The sequence below is a fragment of the Choristoneura fumiferana genome, chromosome 12 (assembly GCF_025370935.1).
Source record: "Choristoneura fumiferana chromosome 12, NRCan_CFum_1, whole genome shotgun sequence".
Lineage (NCBI taxonomy): Eukaryota > Metazoa > Arthropoda > Insecta > Lepidoptera > Tortricidae > Choristoneura > Choristoneura fumiferana.
This window is the reverse complement of record NC_133483.1, coordinates 6,343,547-6,365,546: the sequence shown is the minus strand read 5'-3', so window position 1 is coordinate 6,365,546 and position 22,000 is coordinate 6,343,547. Positions and strand designations below refer to the sequence as shown.

The window sequence follows — 22,000 nt, the reverse complement described above, 5'->3', positions numbered from 1 at the left end:
ATAATAACAGAAAAGGATATTTACGTTTGTTATTGTCGTTGTGAATAGTTTAGTTCTTCACACGAACCACAACCTCGTAAATAATAGTACGCAATAGAATCTTGTCATATGACAACGTATACATATACGTACGTATTGCATCTCTCGTAGAAGTTGAATATTGCAAAGGCAATCCGTACGAGTATTATTTTCATTGTTATGCTCGTACTCAAAAGACATTGGAGCGGGCCAATTCCATTTAAATAACAGATATTTAAATAAATCATAAAGCACACCATCCAAACGGATGGCGGCACCATTGCAAGGCAGAAAATATTTCACTTTCTGGTAACTATAGCTGCAATGATAGGGTTAGGTAAACAAAATAACGTGCTGATTGTGTGTCCTCATCCTCATCTATAACTCTACGTTTTCTTCTTAATATCCTACTGACAATTAACAATCGGGTTAAATGGGGTTTCTTCATGCAACATAAATGAAGACCACGATGTTTGGGAATTTTCATGGGAATTTAGAAGGACTCCGGAATTTCAATTGAACTGCCGGATTAAATGGTTTACCTATAAAGTGTGCGGAGCACAAAACATCTTCACTAGCTTTTACCTGCGTAGGCTAGTGAAGAATAGATATTATATTATAACACAATAGACAAGATATCTTTTCATCACACAAGCAAGTCGGAACCGATACAAAAAATATTATTTTAATTTACTTGCTGCCGTGATAATAGGTAGTAAATGATGTGAAACGGATATACCCAAATGCAAATACAATGTGAATTGACAATGTTGACAAATTAAGTGTCACGATTGCGTATTTGTTATTTTTAAAGCAACAAGTTTAGTGTAAATAAAACAAAATTGGCGACGCGTTTACGTTGAGAGGCGTCACTAATTTCGGGTGTCAGCCGATAATCAGGCAGTCAGGCATCTTTAAGTCATTCTTGACTAGGTATGTGTCCAGTTAATATGCCTGACTATATGCCTGAATATTGAATGTTTTGAAGCGACAATATGACTATGTGTAGCCAATACCTTGGCCTTACCTCGGTGAAGATTTCAACAAGTTAAGAGTTTGATAATGTTATTTTTATATACCTACATTACAGTAGCGTGACGCCGTAACAACTCGATTTCCAACGTTTGACCTATATTTATACCAGGTGATCGTATTGGACGAAACATACGATTTATAATATACGACACGGGGGTGATCGCGTCAGAAGGTCCTAGTGGATACTTCGTATTTTTTAAGTGACGTTGGTGATAGCGTGTAGGTATGGTAAAGGTATCCATTTAGTCATGTTTTTCTTTTATCCGGATTTCTTTCTTTTTCTTTCGCCCAACGAAAATTTACAGTACTACGTCACTGATACACTTATAACGCAGGGCTTCTCAATGATTCTTTCTACTCTAGAACTTGAAGTGAAACGTTTCTTATTTAAATAGGGGATGTACGGATCCATTTATTTTGTCAAAGGATTCAATGAAATTCCGAACCAGTTTTTGGATTCAGGGAACGGCTGCGATTTCACCTGCCAAGAATTCGGGTACGACTATCCCACAGGAACAATGCAATTTTCCGGGATCAAATTTATCCTTTGTCCTTCACAGAGTTTGAAACAATTTCCATACCAAAACTTTTTCTAAATCAGTTTAGCCGTTAAAGCTGGAAGAGGTAACAGACAGATATCTATATGGGGTTAATTTTGCATTTATAATATAAGTTAGGATTCTTGGCACGTTTTTATACCTGCCAGTAGTCCGTCTTCGGGCGGACACCGGCGGTCTTCGAAGCGGACGTCGGGACGCCCCCCGAGCGCTCCAACGACGCGGCGCTTCGCTCCATCTGAAGAAGCCACTCGTTCAACTATACCAGTCGAGCCAGACCAGACTACCTATCTTTTCAAAAACTAACATTACTGTAATTTTGTGTGCACCGTGGGCAATCAAGATGATTGTGTAGGGAACCATGCTGTGGGCATAGGCAACTAATAAGTACACAACCTAGGAATCCCTTTTTTTAACTGATCAGCTGTTGCAGGTACGTTACGAGTATCCCTAAAGTAAGAGCAAATGAGACCTAAGATGTAGCACACAGGTTCAGTAACAGCCTATTTAAGTAAAAGAGATATTTATTAGTGGAGAAGAATTAGCAACTTAAAACAGTAAAGAACATTGACGTTCCCTCGAGCCATGTATGTTGAGAATTGTTAGAATACCCACAATTTTTTTTTAACTTTATTAAATTGCTCCATAAGATACGGAATTCATATCCTAAGCGTACCTAAATATTTTGTAAATAGAATGTCTTAGATGAATGATTGGTCTCGCGCGCTCGCTCGACTAGATACCGCGCTAACTAAAAACAAAACGTTCGTGAATGCGGCAACTCAATGTCGAGCGAGCGCGCGAGACCAATCATGCATCTAAGTAGAATGCATACAAAATTATATCAAGTTTGACTTACAATCCAAAAAAAAGCTATTTTTTATAATACTTTAAACAACTTTGAAACATCTCTATCTGAACGTCAGCCACGATCAATAATTTTAAGAGGTCTTATCTTATGGCGCGCTAAAAGATGAATCACAGCGAACAATTTTCGCAGCCAAGAGATGCAGTGGGCGAAACGACGGTAAGGCAATCTTGACATAATAAATTATATACAAATTGTATTTTAAAATAACGCGTTAAAAACAACTTTAGTGCGTGACTATCAACATATTTATTTATGCTAATAACTTTCAACTATTCAGACTAGAGCAATTCGTTCACTATGAGTCTGCTGTATATAAATAATAAAATAAAACTAAAACATCTTAAGAGCGTTTAAACCTGCTGCTGAGCTGGCAACGTTGCATTTTTGTTAGTTTTTCTCGATTATTCCATAAAAATTAAATGAAAATTAAAAATGTTGAACAGAACTGTTCTTGATATATAAGTGAATGTGTTTACTCCAATAATTATTCGTGACAACTTTTATATATTTTTTTTAAACAAACAAATGTTTATCAACGGTTTTTAAAGAAAATAAAAGTCTATCCGCATAATTATTGGAGTAGACAGACACATTAACTTATATATTCTTGAACATTTATGTTTGTACACCTCTAAGCTCTATGTACCTATAGTCTGCCTCGAAAATTTGCCTAGTTTTCTCGTTTTCAACGCACTAGTACTTATTCTGCATGAACAATACACATTTCACCAACTCACATACCGTTTCGACATCAAGGGTAGCAGAAATAGAATGGAACTTTTCCGTTTCATATAGTCTTTTGATTCCGGGTATCACGAAGAGCACTATCTGCCCGGTTGAATTCCAGTAAGGTTTCACTCCATATATCCGGGTGAAAAGAATCCGCTCCCGGGTGCACTGTACGTTATTAAATTACTCAATTAATTTCTTTGTGTCCAACGCTTTGTCGATTGATACACACTAGGGTGATTGAATTCCTTTGTAGGGATTACCGGGGACCTGTGGAGGTAGTTCGGAATGTATTCGAGCGTGAATTATTTGCAACTTCATGTTACTAGTCCGTTTAATAGGTAGGTTATTTCCACATTGAATAGGCAAAGTAAAAGTACGTACAATGTATGAATGAGAAGGATAGCCTCACAATAATGCAATGAAAGCTGTTCACGCCATATTATTTCTGCAACTCTGTTTCATGATATTAAGTTACATCGAAAATTTTACAATATTGCACTGACTACAAAGAAGTCCATTGTCCGGTTTATGTAGAAATTGTAAGCATTTCACCTGCCGTTAAAAGCAGGAAGCTTTAAACTTAATCTTACTTTGATGTTGCGTCTAAACACAATTTCCTCCTGTCTGCGATAAATAGGAAGATCGTTTCTTCATTTTCCTATGGCTTTTTAAACTCCGACGTACTCGTGTTGCTTTAACTAGGAAGCCTTTCATAGAGCTAGTATAATAAAACCATCTTAAATGTTGCATGTATTAAGTCAAGATTTTATAATAGGTAGCGGCATTCCGTTTAAGATGTACTTGAATTCTAAAAATTAGATATTCTTGCGGTTAGTCTTCGTATTAATACTAACTTTGTAAATAACTCCTATCAATGACATTTCAGATAAAATTTAATCAATATTTATGACGATCACGTCAACGTCATATCGCATTATTTGTAAATTGGTAAATTACCTAAATCCTACCACTCAGTCCAAGTATATTAAATTTGAAGGAAATTTGTAATAAACCGAACGTGTTTCAAACTGTCGGTAAGCGTGTTATTGCTAGTGAGGACTTCCGATTTTTAAGGAAATGAAAATAAAAGTTTTAATTAGCAAGTGCTTGAGTTGTAAAGGCCAATTCCCAACCATTATGGCAGGTTATCAAGCGTGTTTCAATGAAAATGTTTTGAGTAATCGTTGTTTGAAATTACCTAATAGGTTGCGTACAAAACAAATGTGCGCAGCGTTCGTGATTGTTGACTAGTGAACCACATCTTCGTCTTCATTTGCACTAACCATCAGGTATGAGATAAGGACAATCGCGGTCAGTTTTACATATAAAAGATTGTAATCGAGTATTTCGAAAGAAATAAAATAAATAATGTTGGTGGCACAATGATACGTTGTAACTTTGATTACGATTAAGATCTGTACACTACTCGTCTTGTGTGTAATTTCAGTGTAGATATGATTATGATCTCAATTTTAGTTTGCCCTTGCACGGTGACACGTTTTGACTATGATTTGATAACTATAAGATCTGTGAACTACGTGTGAGTAAGATAGATATGATTATGATCCCAATCGCAAGGGGACGTGGACCTCTTAGAGTGGTCGCTAGTGCTGGTCTGGCTGGAGCTGGTGGTGGTGGTGCTAAGTGTGGAGAGGTCGCTGGAGGCGCGCGCCGAGCGCAGCCGCGGCAGCACGGGGGCCTCGTCGGCCTCCGGCGTGGCGGCCGGCGTCTCGCACGGCCAGCCCAGCGCGCGCGCCGCTGCCCACACCGCGAACACGACGGTCAGCATGGCGCGGCTATCGCGCCGCGCGCCCGCCTCGCCTGCGCGCGCCCGCGCCCCACAAACACTCTCGTGAAACCATCGGTCCAAGTTCACAACGTAACGCACCAGCGTGAATCAGTCGAACACTCCGCGAGCTCCAGACCGTCACTCGCGCTCGCCGCGGTCGCGTGAGTGTCACGTGTGGCCGGCGTCGGCCGTGCGGTGTGCGCGACTCACGCGAGCGCTCGACCACTACTGTACCGGACTCGTGGATTCGTTGCCGCCGCAGAGCGATCACATCAATTCACTAGCCGCCGGGTATCTAACATCGTCAATATTGAATGAAATAAACGTCCGCCGGCGTTTTTCGTTAATTGATCCGTTTATCTGCACACTAATTAATCCGACATTGCTAAAAAACGTGGTTCACGTACGGTATTTACCTGCGGTTATATTCACAACACGGGTATAATGAACGGGTCATTGCTACGGCAGTGGTGGAGCACTCGGGAGCGCCGGGCGCCGGTGTAGGTTTACGCGGTGTTGTTGATACCGGGTGTTTATGCGAGCGGCGAGCGGCGAGCGGCTGCGTGACGCGGTTGTTGACGTTGCGCGGCGCGGGGAACGTGAGAGCGGCGACGTCACCCGCGCCGCCGCCGACCGAAAGGGCACGTTCTATATTTGTAACAGGCCCACAGTCACATCACTGCAAGATATCGATACGATTGTGTCATTTATCGGTGCAAGTTCAGAAACGATATCACTTGTTGCACGCGCGGTCCGTATTTGTGGCTGTGTCGCGGTGCGGGTGAATCGATCAGGCCGGCGGTTTCGGAGCGGAGAAGCGAGCGAAGGTGTGCTTCGCGCGGGTAAATCGTGTCAACGTCATGTCGGTCGGGAGCAGCACCACGAAACACCCTGCGTCTGCCCGGCGGCCATATTGGCACCGCCATTTTGCCGGGGGTCGAAAGGGGCGAGCCGCATGCGTACGCCGGCACGCAACCCCTGCGGAAGAAACGACGCAAGTCCGTGCCGTGCGGGCGGAAGCAGTGCTTACACCGAGGTCTCAAGGACTAGTTTTACGCGCTGCCCGAAGCACGTTCGTTTGTAGGTCAGGAAAATTCCAATGTATCCTCTGAAGCTTGCCGCGGATCACGGGGACTGATTTCAGTTTCATAGATTTAGGTTAGAAGAGATACTCAATGAAAGGCATGGAATTATAAGAATTATAATATTGCTATCGATTTTCAGGTACGCTAGTCACTGCGCTCCTAATATTTTGCTTTCATAATTTTTTGTAACGAATCTTTAGCTTCATTAAATGTTTTTTTTTAATTCCAATAACGTTAAGTTATCAACCTGTTTATTAAATACAGAATTGTTCTACAATTTCAGCAGCTTAAACAAGGAATATGCATACATTAATCAATATTCAAAGACGTTTCCCACATAAACAAACTAACTGCTTTTGCAATTAAAATTTACACGCCAAACTTTCACAGGCTCTTGCCCTTGATTCAAACTTTCCAGTCTTAATTAGAATTTTGAGTTTGAATCAGACAATTGGCTGGAAAGAAAACTTAATAAACAAAATAACGTTACAACATCTGGTTGTTAAGTTGGTGCACATGTAGGTTATTGTAGGTATACGGCCACGTGGTGTGAACTTGACCTTTGGCTTTGCCCCTACGTAGGGATAGCAATGCACCTCACACATTCGCGATTCGTTTATTTATTTACTAATTGATCAGGGCCACGATATGTCGGTCAACACACGAGTTGTGCAACTTTGAAAGTTGGATTGCAAAACTTTATTCTACTTGAGAAAGTTGACTCTGGTTAGTTTTTGCAGTCTCTTATTTTAATGGTATATCGTTTTTAATGATCGTAAAATATTTTTAAGAGCTGTTTGGTTGCAAGGTGGCGGCCGACATTTTTGATGTTGAAATTCACTGTTTATGTAATGGCAACTTTTTAGTACCAGCATTAATGAGTTTGTCATGTAAAAAAAAACCTGCCTAAAATCCTCGTTTGTGAACAATTTTAGGTGGCTTTGAGGTTTTGCCGTCGTAACGAGCCTTGAGATGTTCTCGTCACCGCATTGTGCATTTTATTTAGCTAAATTCGATTCTATACAATTTTGAATGGGCAGCAAAAACAATTGAATAAATTGTCCAACAGTTACATATTTAAAACAAAAAAACACGGGATTTGCATAAAATTTGAATTCAAAAATTAATGAAATAAAAATTTGCCACGCATGTCCATCCCAAATTGTTTGAAGGTGGGTGACATCGCCTAAAGGACATGGTATTAACGATTTTCCGCTCTTGGGCTGCGCCAGGTATTTTATATTTTATCAGGTGCCGTGTTATTAAAAAGTTTAGGAAGGCGTTAGATTGACCTAGTGGGGTGAATGTATACTGTATAGGTGTCTATTTTATTTTAAATTGATGAGACTATGAATGAATGCCATGATAATGACTAATTTCAAAATTCAAACATAATTAAATCGTTGAAGCTTCCAAAAAAATGTTCTCCGGCCTATAACCGCCCTTCTGCTGAACACAGATCTCTCTTTAGATTCAAAGGGTTTATAGGGTTCGCACGTGGGCTCATTGTCGATTGGCAACTTCACACACACCCATTGAATTGCTTCACATGTATACGAGTTTCACGATATTTTCCTTCACTAAATAGGCAATGGTAAATTTCAAAACTGCAAGTCCAGATCTGAACACACGATTATTTACGGCTATTCCGGCTTCAAAAAGATTATCTGAGAAAAAATGAACATAAAATACACAAATAAAACCACTCGGTTCTTGCCTGGCCTCAACCTTACTCAGTGGACAATACTGTAACGCGATATACACAACTAAATTAGTAGTATGCCTTTCACGTTAGTTCACCACACAATACTCGTTACCTCGGACTAATGGTTGTCTCCGTCCATATTATTACGGCTGTGGCCAAACATAATTAGAGTGAGGATTGCACGTAGATGCAATTACGGCTCCCTTTACTGCAAGATTGCACCGTAATGAATAATGCTGCCGTGTTCTGGAACCGGTGTAATTGTGGACGTGGTGATTTTAGTACACGGAAGCACTTTAAACCCAATGTCAATTAGTTTTGAAATTTATTTAGATACTTGTATTACGAACATAGAGTATAATGAGATTAATCACGTAAAGTATGAGCGGTTTACGTCAAGTAAAAGGAACATTTTCTTGCGTTACCCGTCAGGTAAGTACTGGCAGAAGAGTAACATTGTTATGAAATCAGTATGAAATTTAGGGATTGAAATAAAAGGGTGAAGTTTGGAACTATGGAATATAGAAATTGCTACAGCTACAGATCAAATTTACCTACCTTTTGCATTCTAAATTATTGGAAATATATTATCATTTCTGAAGAAGGGGTGAAATTCACGATGAAAATTTTGAAACTGATCAGCGATTAACCTCTGTCTAAATAGATGATTGCAGATGAGCCCAAAGATTTACCTCCCTTTTCTGTGGTTAATTTCAACAGTGCAGAATTAATCTTAAAAATGGAGTGGAGACCAGAGATCAATTATTATCTATTTGTAATATGCAAACTTCAACAAAGCAGCTGGTAATTATTTCCAAAGCCATCAACACTTACAAATGAGCATGTGTTTTAAACCATCGATATTCCAATGTAAACAAACACGTCGGCGTAGGGTAAACACTTTTCACCAAGAGTGACCAGTCATCATAAATGTGGGTAGGTACCCACTCGCGGCCTTCAATCGAGAACGGATATTTTTATAGATAGCCGGAAACTGTGTTTATTTTTATACTCTAAGTACCTAGAACTAGCATAATACGAATAGTTTTACAATGGTTGCTGCGCGTGTAAGAGAAAACAACGCGTGTGCTGCGTTGTTTTCTCTTACGTCGCTTCTTCTCTTTCTCGCTAAGTCAGTCAGTAAAGGAAGGACAACGAATAAGAAAACAGTGCGTATTCTATCTATCCTCCCAGCTATTTTTAAACCAAATAGGCCAGCATCCTAAAGAATTTTAATTAGTCCGTCGGTTACATTATCAGAAAATATACGACACATATATTGCACTATCTGTTCTTCGTGCTATATGGCCTGCCCATTGTCACTTCAACGAGCTGATTCGCTTGGCTATGTCGGTGACCCTTGTTCTTCTACGTACTTATCTCCTCATTTCTGATTCGATCCCGTAGAGAAACCCCAAGCATAGCTCTCTCCATAGCTCGCTGAGCAACTCTGAGCCTATTTATAAGACCTATAGTGAAGCACCACTGCACCACGTCTCGAATCAATATGTCATCACTAGACATGTTTCATCAAAATCGGTTTACCCGTTTTTGACATATTGAACTTTGAAGTGAGAAAGTCGGCGATTTTCCAACTTTTTTTTTGGTTAACGATAAATGTTTTTTATTTCCTCGTAGTGGTCGTGAAAAGCACAATGTTTAGTCTCGGCCAAAAGTGAAATAGATGAACTCGTATTATCGAAATTCTTCAAACTAACTCGTTCATCTATTGCTTACTTTCCAGCCTCTACAAAAGTGTACCAATTTTTATACCCAGTAAACTACCCATATTATCAGTGTCGTGCTGAAGCAAAGTAACCTTAATTGAAAATACAAACTGAAATATAGATGCACAGAAAAAACAGAAAAATAAGACCATCACTGGGAATCGAACCCAGGTCCTCGGTAATCCGTACCGCGTGCTATACCGCTACACCACTGATGGTCAACGGTACCGACACGAATTTCCCTATGCACCTCATATCTCAGCTTGTTTTTGTTTCTTAGTCACTTAAGCAGCGACGCTAGCGACATCTATGCCGTAGCCCTCATCGAGAAACTTTTTCGGCATTCCATTGGAACTAACCGCTCACCCGGACAAGAGACCTTTCAAAGTAACCTTTCTTACCGAATACGTTTCTTATGTGTGTTTCGATTAATTAGAAATATAAATAAGAAATTATCTTTTGTTGTGGTTTTACAGACTACCGCCACTTTCAATTTAAGACTTAAGCCGTGTAACCGCAATACAATGACGTCACAGTTACGTACTTTACAAAGAGATGCTGTAGAACAGCTTAGTTGGGTGGTGGTTTCACTTAACTATTATGTAAATTTATAATATATTGAGCGGCAAAAAATCTGGCCCTCAAATGTATGCAGTGATAGGTAATTTTGTATGCAGAGTGGGCCAAATTTGTGCTAGTGAGTATACTATGTGAAACCGTCGTATTTAAGTAACAAATACTTATGTGTAACAAAACAAAGTCGTAACGGCGACATTTTACAATTGACAGTTGTCAATCCGACTTTTTTTTCATTAAACAGACCAAGACACAAAACACATTAATCTCACCAAGCGTGTGATTTGCCGAAATAAAGTTTCAATTTATTTTTCCAAAGAAACGGCAAGTGAAAAAAAGTATATTACATCTATCTACAGCCAGTGAGCTAACCTACATTATAAGTCTATACTAATATCGATAGAAAATATAATATGGAATATCCCAGAAAACTTAAGGTACCCAATTACTAAAATTTTATTTGATACATAATTGAAACAAATAAAAAATATAAGTAGGTACACTAAGTAAAAATATACTTATTTTATTAAATAAGTTATTTTTTATTATGTAAAGTAATATAACTTCGAAACAATAGGTACATTTTCTGTCAATAAACAAAGGGAGGTATTACTAAAAACGTTATCGTTTTAAGCAATAAGTAATTGGATTGTTAGTGTTGGTTGGTCCCAATAAAGTTCCCGAAATCACGCAGTAGGTATCATAGAGATTTCAGGGATCAGTACAGTCAAGGGCAAAGATATCGACACGGGCAAAGTTGCAAAAATATGTATACACGGCCTTAATGTTAAGTGCATAAAGTCGTATATACATATTTTTGCAACTTTGGCCGTGTCGATATCTTTGCCCTTGACTGTACACTGTTCGTTTACTTTGATGGTAATGTTTACTGTCATTAAATTCTATGAACCTTGTTCCCTTTCCGGCCGCCGCGTCATTTGCCAATATATTTCGGCTTAAGGTGAACTCAATGATACTCAACATCCCTATCAGTTTAACATATACAAGGTGAATATTAACAAAACTGAATACCCAAAAATTACCTAAAAGTCTACCTAAACTAAACTAAACGTATTATTCTTACTACAATTATTACTGTTGTTATTATTACTAACTAGTTTGACCGTTCCTATCGTGAGTTGAACCGTTTAATTTTGTAATTTTATTTATCTACATCCATATCATAACTTCCCTATAATATGTTCAAAGACGATAAGCAAATGACATACATTAAGAAACTTCTATCTGTAGTTGCATCTTAATGTTTAGTTGCGATAATCGAATTAGTCGAGTTGCGTAATCGAATAGTCGATTGTCATTTAATAAAATTATTGTTCCATAAGTACATTTTTTGAATCGCGAATATCACAATCGATTTGAGAATCAAAATCGACTCAAGTCTAGATTGTTTATGATTTAAAAAAACTATAACGCTAAGTAATTTATTGGACTGAGGTTATTATTATTATTGAAAATGCAGATACATATTTTTTACATTTTTTTTTATTCGACTGGATGGCAAACGAGCAAGTGGGTCTCCTGATGGTAAGAGATCACCACCGCCCATCTGAACATATTGTAGAAAACTTTATGATATGCATGTAGATAAAATTATTTATTTTATTTATTTATTTTTATTGTATGCGACTGTACGTAATTAGGCATTATGTATCAGCCACATATTATGTATTTTATTATGTTATTTTATGTTATGTACTAGTATTGTATTATGATTATTATTGAATGAAATTACAAATCGACTAATTCGATCATCGCAACCAAACATGATTTTTGCTTTTTTAAGATGGTCGAAATTTAATAGTGGATTGTTCAACAAGGGACTAAAACAAGCCACAATGACACGAGATGTTTAGCCACCTTGCATAGTTCGAGTGGCATTATGGTTGTTTAGTCTCGCGTGAAACACTCTACTTTTCACTTTGAATGCGACGTACGCTCATCTCTTCAAAATTCAAATAGCAAAAAAAATTTTTGCGCGGTTTTTTCTTTTGTTTTATTTTTTATGAAGTGATGCTTATTTAGTCAACAGTTTTAAAATTGAAAACTATTGTAAAACTAATTGGTCTATGCTTAAAATGAATCAATCCTTAATATATAATTAAATAGATTCATATTCGTAAACATTAATTGTTTCACTCAACATTCAGGGTATTGAGCCATGCAACTGCGTCCGATGTGAGGTGCAGAGGGCAACGCTGGATTACGTGCTCCATGGTTTGGATCTCTTCGCCGCATTCTTACAAGGCTGAGTCTCTCCACCCCCACTTGTGCAAGAAATAATTGCAGCGGCCGTGCCCAGTCCTTAATCTGTTTATCCGGCACCACTGTTTACGAGGGAGGTCAAAACTCGACCCGATTTACCGATTTTATTTTACGATTAAGAAAAAAAAAATATGCCCGATTTAGCATGTTGTATCGTTATTGTTTTTGTATTTTATAACTTTGTGTGTACCTATGCACCTATGTATTATAAGCCTATTTCAAATGTATGCCATACGATTAAATAAATAAATTGTTTCACTAAATTATATCGTGTATTTTTTTAAATATTTTTGCATAGTTGTCATTTTGAGGTTATTTCCACGCCCTAAAAATCCGCCATTCACAAACACCGTGTTGGCTGTTTACGTAGGGGTTTCCAACGTAAATTATTTAAAAAAAAATACTTTAATCTCTAGAGAACAAAAAGGAGCTTTAGTCCCGATATACAGAGACTAAAGTAACATTTTAAGAGCATGAGAAGTGAAAATGTTATTAAAGTATCGCTTACCGGTACTTTAATGTAAATATTAAGATGCAACTACAGATAGTAGTTTCTTAACATATTATGTATAGGGAAGTTATGATATGGATGTCGATAAATAACTATATATGACTCAGGACAGTTCTATATGTAATGTTATTGTTTGTTCGGAATCGAGAGTAGAATTGATTGTAGGTACTATACTGTAAAGCCGGTTGTGTTTTTTTCAACCCCTTATTAATTGTGCCCTGTCTTAAAGATAGAAATGCAACATACTTAATGCCAATGTAATTAATATATTGTAATGTAATGTAACTTACTCATTGCGTAATTTCAATCGCACAAGCTTAGTTCAGTTTAAGAACCATTAATAGGATTTTTTGAGCTGGTCACGATTTTAAATAGGTCCATACTGTTGAAATTTAAATTACTTAGGTAAGCATGTTCTAGATTACTACGTTGTGTTTCCTTTTTATTTTCTTGCGACCCACCCAGGTTTTGCAAGATAGTAGCTTTGAAAAAAAAAAGATCCAAAAAGAAAAGTACTTACCAACAATGAAAAGGAAATCACATATTATATGTAAATTATCTAATTGGTGGTAAAATCCGCATTAAAGTCTGTTATACTCTAACGACCTACATACAGACAGACAGTGGGTAGTGACTTTATTCATAATATGTAAAGAATATGCATAAACCGAGGTACGAGTAGCACAAGTTTGCTTTAACATGTAAAATACGGAGTTAAGTGCTATTATTAGAACTAAAGCCATCTTTAGCAAAGGACATGAGGTTGACGTTAAGGTATAGGATTAGGTACCTTAGTTATCTGTTCTCAGATAGCATATAATATATATAGATATGCGTATTTTGTGTAAGTATATGTATAGTTTGAGACAATTGGGTGTGATATACATAATAATGGTGTGGTGACCTATGTTATAAAAGTTACTAGCTGTAAGAAGCAGTGGATAAACAATGGCATATTAAATTAGGTACTTGATCTGCACAAGGACCTTGCTCAGGCAATATTTGCGCGTCAAACAAGGGCCGGTCATTTATGTGCTGCCTTTTTACATCTTTATTATAAATAAGGATAAAATAAAAATGAGCGTGTCGGACACGCCCAAAATAGGGTTCCGTAGCCATAACGAAAAAATTAAGTAATATTTTTCTAAGGATTTCGTATTTTATACGGAATCTTCCAAGTTTAGGTAGGTATTATAGGTATAAGTATAGGTATAAAACCCTTACGCTGCTATTTACTCTTAAACTACTAATAATTCTCCAACAAACTTAGCCGTTATAGTTTTCCTTGAAAGTTAGATATACTTACTACCATCTTGAATTTTTTCAAATTTTTCCACCCACCGGTTTAGATTTTAGAAGGGGGAGGGGGGACGCTAGATTTTCATGAAAATATGCACTTTAAAGTTGAATATTTCGCAAACAAATTACTGAATCGAAAAATTGTTTTAGCAAACCCCTAAGGGTTTTAAAAGACCAATCCAACGATCCCCCACATTATAGGGTTGGATGAAAAAAAAATCACCCCTACTCTTCGTCTATGGGAGGTACCCTAAAAAAAATTTTGTTAGAATTTTGTATTGTACCATTTTGTCGGCATAGTTTACATATATATCGGTGCAAAATTACAGCTTTCTAGCATTGACAGTCCCTGAGCAAAGCCGCGGACGGACGGACGGACGGACGGACAGAAAGACAGACAGAAAGATAGACATGGCGAAACTATAAGGGTTCCGGTTTTGCCATAACATAATTTACCCTAAACCAAACGTATAGTGTCACGGTTTTATGCACCAAATAGCGACTTCGAAAGGGTCTTTCTTTCATTCCCTACTTACATATCAAAATATAGTGACGAGGTAATTACAGGCAGTGTAGAAATCCAGAGAGTAAATTTACCAGCTCCATTGAACCAGCCCTCAGGGTAAACATAAAACAATCAAAGAACAAACTAGCACCGATATTCGCGTGAAAGTGGTTTAGCGTGCTAATGGAAAGTACTCCCTATTCTCGAGAGAATAGCGTGACACGAGAATGTGCCAAGTGGATAATGGTTGCTTAACGGGGAAGCCGCCTTGACCGGGTGCAAGCAATCTTATTACCCTCTATTTACCGGAACATCTTTACTGCGTTATAGCTTGCTTTGTATCTGATATATGTCTAAGAGGCTGTTTCATCATCCATTGATTAGTGTTAACTGGCGGTTAGGTGTGATGCCGTCTCGATTTGTTTTGTTTGAATAGACGGAGACGGCATCACATTTAACCGTCGGTTAACGCTAATCAATGGATGGCGAAACAGCCCCTAATTGTCTATTGCGTATACTGTAAGTGGAATCTCAAGCGATAGGAATGTTCATAAAAAGTCATAAGTTTATTTTTCGAATAAGCCACAGAGGTTTTACATGTCCTTCTTTGTGACTACCATACCAGCTCTTTTGGGCAGACTATTAATTTGTCAGAAAGTTTTTTTTTCCAGAAACATGTCATTGTTTAATTGTAGTCAGTAGGTACAATTTGAACGTAAAACATTAATTATTTTATTTAAGGTTTCTCACTTATCCTAGTAGCTCACCCTAAAGCAGAATGAAATTAAAGATAACTGGAACAAAATTACCTACACTAAATAAAAAATACGAAAACTGAATATTTGCAGGTGTTAGGACCTTGTGCAAGGTCCGCCCGTATTGCTACCACCATCTTGCTCGCTAATCCTGCCGTGAAGCAGCAGTGCTTGCATTCGGCGTGGAGAGTAAGACAGCCGGTGAAATTACTGGCACTTGAGGTATCCCATCTTATGCCTCTAGGTTGGCAACGCATCTGCAATCGCCTTGGCGCAGTTGCAGGTGTCTATGGGCGGTGGTGATCTATTACCGTCAGGAGCCACACTTGCTCGTTTGCCTTCCAGTCGAATAAAAAAAAATTAGAAGAATCATCAATGTTATGTTATAACGTATTATTTTATGAAAAGTTGTCGGCAAAACGACATGCACCCATGTTTACATATTTTACTTGTATGCATACAAATAGCCTTCGCTTAGTATAGATCAGAAAAAGTATAATAGAACGTTAATAAAATAGTATATAAGTTGATTATGTTGGTAGAGACAACATACTCCCATGTTTTTGTGCCTGCTCGTGTTGAACACACTTAATCAGCAGCTAACTAAATCCCCTACTCAAAAAGACATGAAACTATTTACACAAAATTAACGACCTCTTTATTTCCAGTGTTATCCTTGCAAAGTATATAGGTTAATTATTAAACAGCTCGACGCAGCTGAGAGGAGTAAGTGCAAATGTGTGTTTCATGAAGCTCGCTTTAAGATTGAATTGCTTCCAAGTGACCTTATTATCATTTAACGCTAAGCTCTGTATCCATCGGTGGCGAGATTTTGCCGCTTACAGTAAATAATGTCTTTTCAACGGAACTTCGTCTGCGCAACTTTTGTTTATCGATAAAAAAACTCGGTCGAGGAGCTCGTTCCCATGCAATCGGTGTTCTGATCTACTCGCAGGTTGAGCGCAAGTCATTTGAAAAGGAGTTCAAAATTAGGGCTCGATTCTCGACAATCTCATTAGTGGATAGCAGAAATTGACCTACTAGAAATATTTTGCAAGGATATTGAATGTAAAAAAAAGCTTTAGTGACCGCTCAAGCATAGAGTCGTCAGTTTGAACCCGTGCTTCCATATCTGAATTTTCCGGAGCTTAAGAACAAAATTACACTGGAACTTACCATGCGCTTTACTGCTTTAGCTTACCCGGAAAATTGACAAGTTCCCGGGGGATAGTGATTAACGAAGTAGCGATGGAGTCGCTTATACGGACGCAGTCGTTAATATCTAAACAAACACCACCAATCAACATACAAAATTAACAAAAAATAAAAATAAAACTAGACAGATAATAAGCGGTAGCTAAATGTTACTAAGAGAAGTATACAAATATGAATCAATTCAGTGGTGTGTGTGTGTGTGTGTGTGTGTGTGTGAAGTTCCCAATCCTCACTGTTACAGCGTGGGAACTACAACTACAGCCTACGCAATGTGAGAGGAGGTCTGTGCCCAGCAGCTATGGGCAAGTGTGTAGGCCGGAGATGAGACTATTTTTTTTAAGTCATTATTATTATGCCACTGTTTCAGAAGCACAGTTCAAAATCGGTATTTAATAATAAAACTTATTACCTGATATGACACAAAAATAAGTTTCGCAAGAGCCAAAATATACAGAAACTTTTTGTGGTTCCTTGTGTAGTTAACTTGCGTTATTCATTTTTAAAATACATTATTTCGTGCTTTAATAAATAAAAATATGAACGTCAGCGTCGCGTAAAGAAGACGTAATTGGTTAGAAAAGACGTTTGTAAATATTCATGAACATACCACCTTTGACTGCTATTACCCTAAAGGAAATGTCACGCAAGTTTTTGTTGACATAAAATAAAGCGGCACTCTTCGACGACATAAACCTTCGCAGATTTGGAACCTTTTGACTGCTTATATACTTATAGACCTTTCGCAAGCTTTTAAGATAGTTTATTTTTATTCGACTGGAAGGCGAACGAGCAAGTGGGTCTCCTGATGGTAAGAGATCACCACAGCCCACAAACATCTGCAACACCAGGGGTATAACAGATGCGTTGCCAACCTAGAGACCGAAACCGAGAATATTAAATGAAATGAAATGTATCTAAATCACTTATTTGGACCACAATTACAAGTACCCCGAAATCTGCAATAACTTCTAGTTTTCGGAAGTCTATTACGATTATTATCAAGGCCCAAATGCAAAATAAAGTACAGGCAAAGTGTTACCTATTCTATATAGGTAGTATTTGCAATTTTGTACTGAAATTTACTAATTGTTATACCTGTACTTAAATTAATTGGGCCCTGGTAACTCAACATGTGGCTTTTGTTTTATCAAAAAAGTTCTTGTGCTAAATTTAATTTATAATTCACCCCTCTTCGTCCTGGTATTTATTATTGATTGCGTTACTGTCGGAGCTCTACAATATATCTAAAATTAATCCGAAATATTTCAGCATATACTCGTAATGCAGTCAGCTGGACTGAACACACCTGTAATACTCGTAGTATTTCTTATAGATTTTGGATTCTAAATGGTAGTCATGTTTTTGATGTGATAAACTTATAATAAATATACTGAGCGGCAAAAAATCTGACCCTCAAATGTATGCAGTAGTAGGTAATTTTGTATTTAAAGTAGGGCTAATTATGTGCCGCTAATATAATAATTAAAACTGTATAACATGAAAACTATGACTGCTTATTTGCCTACCTCATTAATCTGTGGCTAGAGCTATGGTTATGAGATCACTAACGCGTCGCACACATTTACTGGTTGGAAATAAAAGACCACAAAAATTAAGAAAATTTACCGGAAAACCATAATACGTTGCTATGTAAATTTTTATCATTGGGATTTTAAATGTATAATTTTCATTTTAATGCTAACCTAACCTACCTAACATAGGTAAGGTTTAAATTGACTTGACACTAACCCATTTTATGGGCTTTCGTTCGAAATAAACTTTTTCATTAGATTTCATATAATTATTATGACTTTTGTTGTTTTACTGGGGTCACTAGTTGGTAATAATTATAAAGTTAGCAATCAGCAAAATAATCAGCAATTTAATTTAGTGTAAAAGTAATTAGTTTCAAAATGACATTAGGTATCAGAGCATATTACGCCAATTTCGCTAGGTGTAACAGTTTTTGTATTACCTATTTTTAATTCATTTTTATAAATTTGATATTTTTAAAGTATGGAATTGTATATTAAAAACTTTGGATGAGCTTCGAAATAAAACAAAGGGATTACTAAACCTTTGAGATCATATATACGATATTTAATCTATTACAGAAGTGTTGCTTTAATGAACCCTTTCACCGCAAAATGTTTTTTTTATTCCACGCAATAACTAATAGCCTAAACATAACACTGTTCAAAGATAAAATTAATTGTTAATCTTAAAATCAAATTTTAATTTAAAAAAGTGCTATAGTGTGCTATTAGATTATGTGAAAAACGTTCATTGAAAACTGCTCATAAAATATAACCAGTAACCTTCTAGTAATAGATATTTTATGCCAATATAAAAAGTGTAATTAAACATTACTCTTTTATAAAAGTAACTAAAACCTCATTAACAATTTTACCGCCGGCTACAACTTCAGAAAGAATAATAAAATAGATGTCCCGGTTAACATTTCTTGAATGCTGAATGAGTTTGCGCTTCCTGCCCGGTTAAACCACAAGCAGTTCCGCATTTTTCCTGCATAATTTTATCCTAATTCCTAAACAGGTGTCAAGTTAGTTACAGTCAAAAAGTAAATTCTTAAATGATTTTTATAATAAGTTTTTGTGAAATCAAGAGAGCGATTAGATCCAAACGCAATGTCTCAGTATACCCGTAACCATGTCATGACGCTAGTAGATGCATCGAAATATACTCGTAGGTACAGAAACATAACTACTGGCGACTTTTCTATGTTTGTTGCACGGCCAAGATACTCACCGCACAATGGCTACCTGGCAGTAGAGTCACCAGCAACAATATTTTATTTATTTATTTTGATGTACTGTTTCGGTAAATTTAAAATTTTCGGTCCTTTTATCTTTCCATTGTAGTGTCTACTCTTGCCTTTTATTGATAAGTTCGCTTTTGTACATCTCTTTGTTTTGCTAACTGTTGTTTTAATATGTTTAATCTATAATAAAAAGTTACACAATACAATTACCGGGTGTGATGCGGGTGGTCTTCCTGACCGCTACTGCGCTTCCTCTTGCGGCGGAAGCACCAGTCCTGGCCCATCGCATCACAGCCGGCGCGCCGCGAGCCTCCCGCGCCCAGCGCGCGCCCACTCACTCCGCGGCAACCATAACGCCTCACTAGACCTTCACTTTGTACTAAAACTGCCTTAAGATGCACTGACGTCTTATAAATGTATCTAGAACAGCTCTGGAGCTGTTTTAGCTCATGTGAAGCTGAATCCTTAATGTCCACTTCACTTGTCTTGCATGCGGTAACTATGGCAACACCACTAAGCCTTAAGTTTGTTCTACTATCTGTAGATCAACGCACTGACACGGTTCCGTAGTTGCAATGTCTCCGCTAGTGAAGTTCAATATGATGCTAAAGTATGTCGTAAAATGAGCACTTCACCCGCTCGCGTGTGTCAGCAATACCTCACTTGTCGTTCTCAATGTCTTTATTCAACGCATTTCATGGATGCTTAGAATCTTAAGAAAATAACACTAAGATATTATTTTAATTTTAATTTAGCTTTCCTTATATCTTGTAGTCTTAAATGAACACACTGGTTTCAACTGAAGTCCAAATAGGCTTTCTAGGGCCAATGTTTAAAACATTGCAATGGCACGCAGCAACCGGTACACAAAATCTAACACTTAAAGTTTCATCAAATGTCCTTAATCCAACTTCAGACAAATACACAGCCGTACCTCCATTCCCACCTTATGCTGGGCAAAGTTGTTCGATGTTAGAAGTAAGTTTTTATTTTAGTGCCAGCTTGCTCAATTTCAAGTTGAACCGTGTGAGTGAATTTAAAAACTGGGATATTTTATGCAACTTTCATTTTAAGAAACCATTTCACTCTGTAAATGTCAACAACCCTTCATCCTCATCCTGTGTTTTCAACTTTATTATTTATGTCAAAGTTTGAGTGGAATTCTTCTTTATTATTAGAAAAACTTTGTCCAGCTGTGTTATCTTCCAGTTCAAGTTTAAATGCAATGCTTTAGAATTTGAAGACTTTACCTTTTATAGTTGCACCTTGAACTGCATTTGGTATGCAAACTAATTAGAAGTTTAACATTGTTTCGATTTCAAATTACGATGACGAGTTTCCGAATAAGTTAACGGAACACATTAAAGCATTATTTTAATTATGTATTCTTTGATACGTCTTAAAACTTCTAAGACGTTGATATTCTCATTATAACATTGTTTCTGCTAAAGCGTATGTAAATTAAATGCGGGCTCGCAATTAAAGTAGCAAGCGGGAAAGCCAGTTTTCTGGTACGGCGCGATTTCGAACGTTTATTGAGGCTTCTTGAATGTTCAACAAAAGTATTATAATTAAAAATTTGAGCCGTATTTTACATTGAATAAAGAGGGTAGGGACTAAGTACCCAGTTTTAATATTCAGGTTCGAAACACGGGATTGTTGGCCCACTTACTACTGTTCGTTATGTAGTCAAATAATATGTATTATTTGACTTAATATTATCATTAGTTCATCCGGTAATTATTACACGGCCAAATCAATAACAGTAGCAAGTGACTCAACAATCCCGCGCCATTTTATTACTGACCCACCGTAGAACGTTTTGTTTTCATAACAAGTTTCATAGCGAATTCTATCAAGCAATGCTATGTCACTATGACTTTTGGTGTGAAAAGGTTTCACAGTGGCCACATAGTTTTAGTTGAGTTAATAGTACATCAGGTCAGGTGCATAAAATATACCATAAAACAGTGTCTAGTAGACTTAAAACGTACTTGTTACGGATTTTCTTCTATTTTTATTTTATTCTAGTTCTGTCAAGTTATTATTACTATTTAAGTTTAAGTATAAGTAATTATTTAAAGGTATGATTTTATCGATAACCTAATAAATGCATTTTGGTCACCTAATAATAATATTTGTTCCTAAAATAGTAGATCTGCCACCTAAATTGAATCACCAATAATATTAAAACGGTTACCTAATATTAACCAAAAAATAATTTGGAATAATATCGATCATCAAATAGGTAATTATATTGGGTTTCAAAATAATAAAAGTGTAATTAAAACTTAATCACCAAATTTAATCAGTGAAAAATAATATTAATTATCAGATTAAGTACGTGGCAGTCATGCGGTTGTCTCTTTCTCTGGCCTTACGTTTCGTATTAGTATGATGATGATGATTGATGATGGTCATATATGGTTATGATGTAATGGTGATGATGATGAGGATTATGTTAATGATGATATTTTGGTGATATATATGGTGATGGATGGCAATTTGAAATATTTAAAAAAAACGAACTTTCATGCTGTAAGTATTAGCAAAAA

The 22,000-nt window shown here is 37.0% G+C and overlaps 1 protein-coding gene across 14 annotated transcripts in view; it reads right to left on the bottom strand.

The window, feature by feature from the left end:
• The window catches only part of dnc (phosphodiesterase dunce), a 551,064-nt gene that overhangs the window by 134,352 nt on the left and 394,712 nt on the right, over positions 1–22,000 (bottom strand). The window contains exons 1-2 of one of the 14 annotated variants that reach the window (XM_074095091.1): positions 4,803–6,037; positions 1,753–1,848 (exon numbers count right to left, since the gene is read on the bottom strand). The exons of 11 other annotated variants lie outside the window; for them this stretch is intronic. In XM_074095091.1, coding sequence (XP_073951192.1) covers positions 1,753–1,848; positions 4,803–5,002 — 296 coding nt within the window. In that variant the 5' untranslated portion in view covers positions 5,003–6,037. Of the gene's footprint in view, positions 1–1,752; positions 1,849–3,222; positions 3,249–4,802; positions 6,038–19,655; positions 19,949–22,000 lie in introns of those variants that run through there. 2 more of the 14 variants (XM_074095095.1, XM_074095101.1) reach the window with 2 other exon arrangements.